Source organism: Solanum tuberosum, unplaced genomic scaffold (assembly GCF_000226075.1).
Source record: "Solanum tuberosum cultivar DM 1-3 516 R44 unplaced genomic scaffold, SolTub_3.0 scf00634, whole genome shotgun sequence".
Classification (NCBI taxonomy): Eukaryota; Viridiplantae; Streptophyta; class Magnoliopsida; order Solanales; family Solanaceae; genus Solanum; species Solanum tuberosum.
Genome location: NW_006239563.1, coordinates 32,952 through 35,165, shown reverse-complemented (window position 1 = coordinate 35,165; position 2,214 = coordinate 32,952). Strand labels below are relative to the sequence as shown.

General features: G+C 41.4%; 1 protein-coding gene across 1 annotated transcript; it reads left to right on the top strand.

Moving 5' to 3' along the window:
- On the top strand, positions 1 to 969 carry LOC107058776 (uncharacterized). The gene is made up of 2 exons (XM_015304920.1): positions 1 to 266; positions 363 to 969. Exons 1-2 carry the CDS (start codon positions 1 to 3, stop codon positions 967 to 969), a joined length of 873 nt encoding a protein of 290 aa, XP_015160406.1.
- Positions 970 to 2,214: the final 1,245 nt, after the last annotated feature.

Genomic DNA, 2,214 nt, shown 5'->3' with positions numbered 1-2,214 from the left:
ATGGCTGAGATGAAAGTGAGAGAGGTGGCAATCCCACGTACCACCAGTGTGACTTCATGCATTCAGAAACTTGAAGCTGGTGGAAGATTTGAACTGAAGCAGAGTATGGTGCATCTATTGCACACAAATGGACAGTTCACTAGTTTATCGCATGAGGATCAACAAGTTCATATCCAGAATTTCCTCAAGATCAGTAACACTTACACTCCAGCTGGAGTGAACGTAGATTATGTGAGGCTCACACTATTTCCCTTTTCTGTGCTAGGGTAAGCAAAAAGATGGTTGAATTCTGAGCTCGCTAATTCCATTACCTCATGGGACAATCTTTCACAGAAGTTCTTTATTAGATTTTTCCCATCTAGGAAAACAGCTAAGCTAAGGAGTGGCATACTCAGCTTCCGACAGAAAGGAGGAGAGAACTTGTACCAGGCTTGGGACAGATTCAAATTGAAGTTGTTGAGTTGTCCGCACCATCATCAGGCTAACGAGGTGTTGGTCCATACCTTCATTGAAGGATTAGAGCCTAACACCAAGATTTTACTTGATTCAGCTGCAGGTGGACAAGCTTTGGAGAAGACTTATGTTGAGTTGTTCACCCTGTTGAACAAGATTTCACAAGGGAACCCCGAGTGGAATGGAGGAGGAGCTAAACCCGTGATACAGAAAACTGTTGGAATGTTGGAGGTAGATGCAGTGAGTGCATTAACTGCACAAATTGTTGCAATGCAGAACATGATGAACACTCACTTCAACAACCTATCGCTGGGACAACAACCAACTCAGGTGAATGCAGTCCAACAACCACCCACATGGTGTGAAATTTGCGGAGGAGGAGATCACAATGCAGAGGTATGTGGTGCAAACCCAGATTCTGCAAATTTTGTAGAAAATGCACAACGTGGAGGAGGTCATCAGAAGTATGGGAATTCTTATAATCCCAGTTGGCAGAATCATTCGAATTTTTTCTGAGGAGGAAACCAAAATCAGTCCCAAGGCCAAAATCAATATAGACCCCAGGGGGAATGCATATGGGTACCAACAATAGGCCTAACAGAAGCAACCCAACAATTAGAAAAGTAACATGAGCATGGCGGAGATGCTGAAGAAGATCATTGTTGATCAAGCTCAGTTAGCTGCTGATGTTAGAAATAATCAGTTAGCTACCCAGAACTTGGAGAAACAATTTGGGAAGTTTGCTAGTGCCCAGAACTCACGACCTCAAGGAGGTTTGCCATGAAACACTGATCATAATCCCAAGCAAGCGAATGTGGTAGGTACACACAGCGGGTTGCAGTTGGAGGAGTTGGCTCCAAAGAAACAAAATGTGGAAAATGCTAGCAAAGAGAGTAAACCCAAGGAGAGTGAGACTATTGCACAGGAAGAAAGATTGCAACCAATAGTGAAACCACCTCCACCATTTCCTCAAAAGTTTAAAAAACAGAAAGGGGACGAATGTTTCAGTAAGTTTCTCTCTCTTTTAAAGCAAGTTCATATTAATTTGCCATTGGTAGATGTTTAGCAAGGTATACCCAGGTATGCGAAGTGTGTGAAAGAGATCGTGGCAAACAAGAGGAGGATGATTGAATATGAAACTGTAGCACTTACTGAAGAGTGCAACTCCTGAATCCAAAATAAATTGCCCACCAAATTGTAAGATTTGGGTAGCTTTACGGTTCGGATCAGCAACCTACTAAACAAAACAACTAGCTAGAAATCAAATACCCCTTACACTCCAACCGAACCTCTTAAAACTACAACTTGCACAGAAATCAGCCCAACCTAGCAATTCTTATATACACGGCTCACATATCCAATATTCACATTTCAACCTTCACAAATCAACAATCTAACAAATCAAATAAGTCAATCTCAATGACAAGTAGTTTAGTCGCACATAACAAACACATCAATTACAATTCACAAGTAAGTCACTCATAAGCATCAAGTGTATCAAGTCAAAATGATCATCACTAGAGAGAACCATTTCCCATCAGCTTATAACAGTCGCCGGCAAAGACCTCGGCCTAATAACACTCGCTGGTAAAGACCTCGACATAATAACTCATCACATGTCTCATCTCGGTGTTCAATGATCAAAGTACACAAACAATATCACACCACATAGAAGAGACAACAATTTGCATAATAGAAGTCCACATTCATGCTTTCAAGCATTTCATTAATCAATCCATAAGGGTTACATTAAGGCAATTC

Coding starts and splice junctions, on each gene's coding strand:
- LOC107058776 (XM_015304920.1), top strand. CDS start 1: ATGGCTGAGATGAAAGTGAGAGAGGTGGCAATCCCACGTACCACCAGT. Junction 267..362: donor TTTCCCTTTTCTGTGCTAGG/GTAAGCAAAAAG, acceptor TTTCCCATCTAG/GAAAACAGCTAAGCTAAGGA.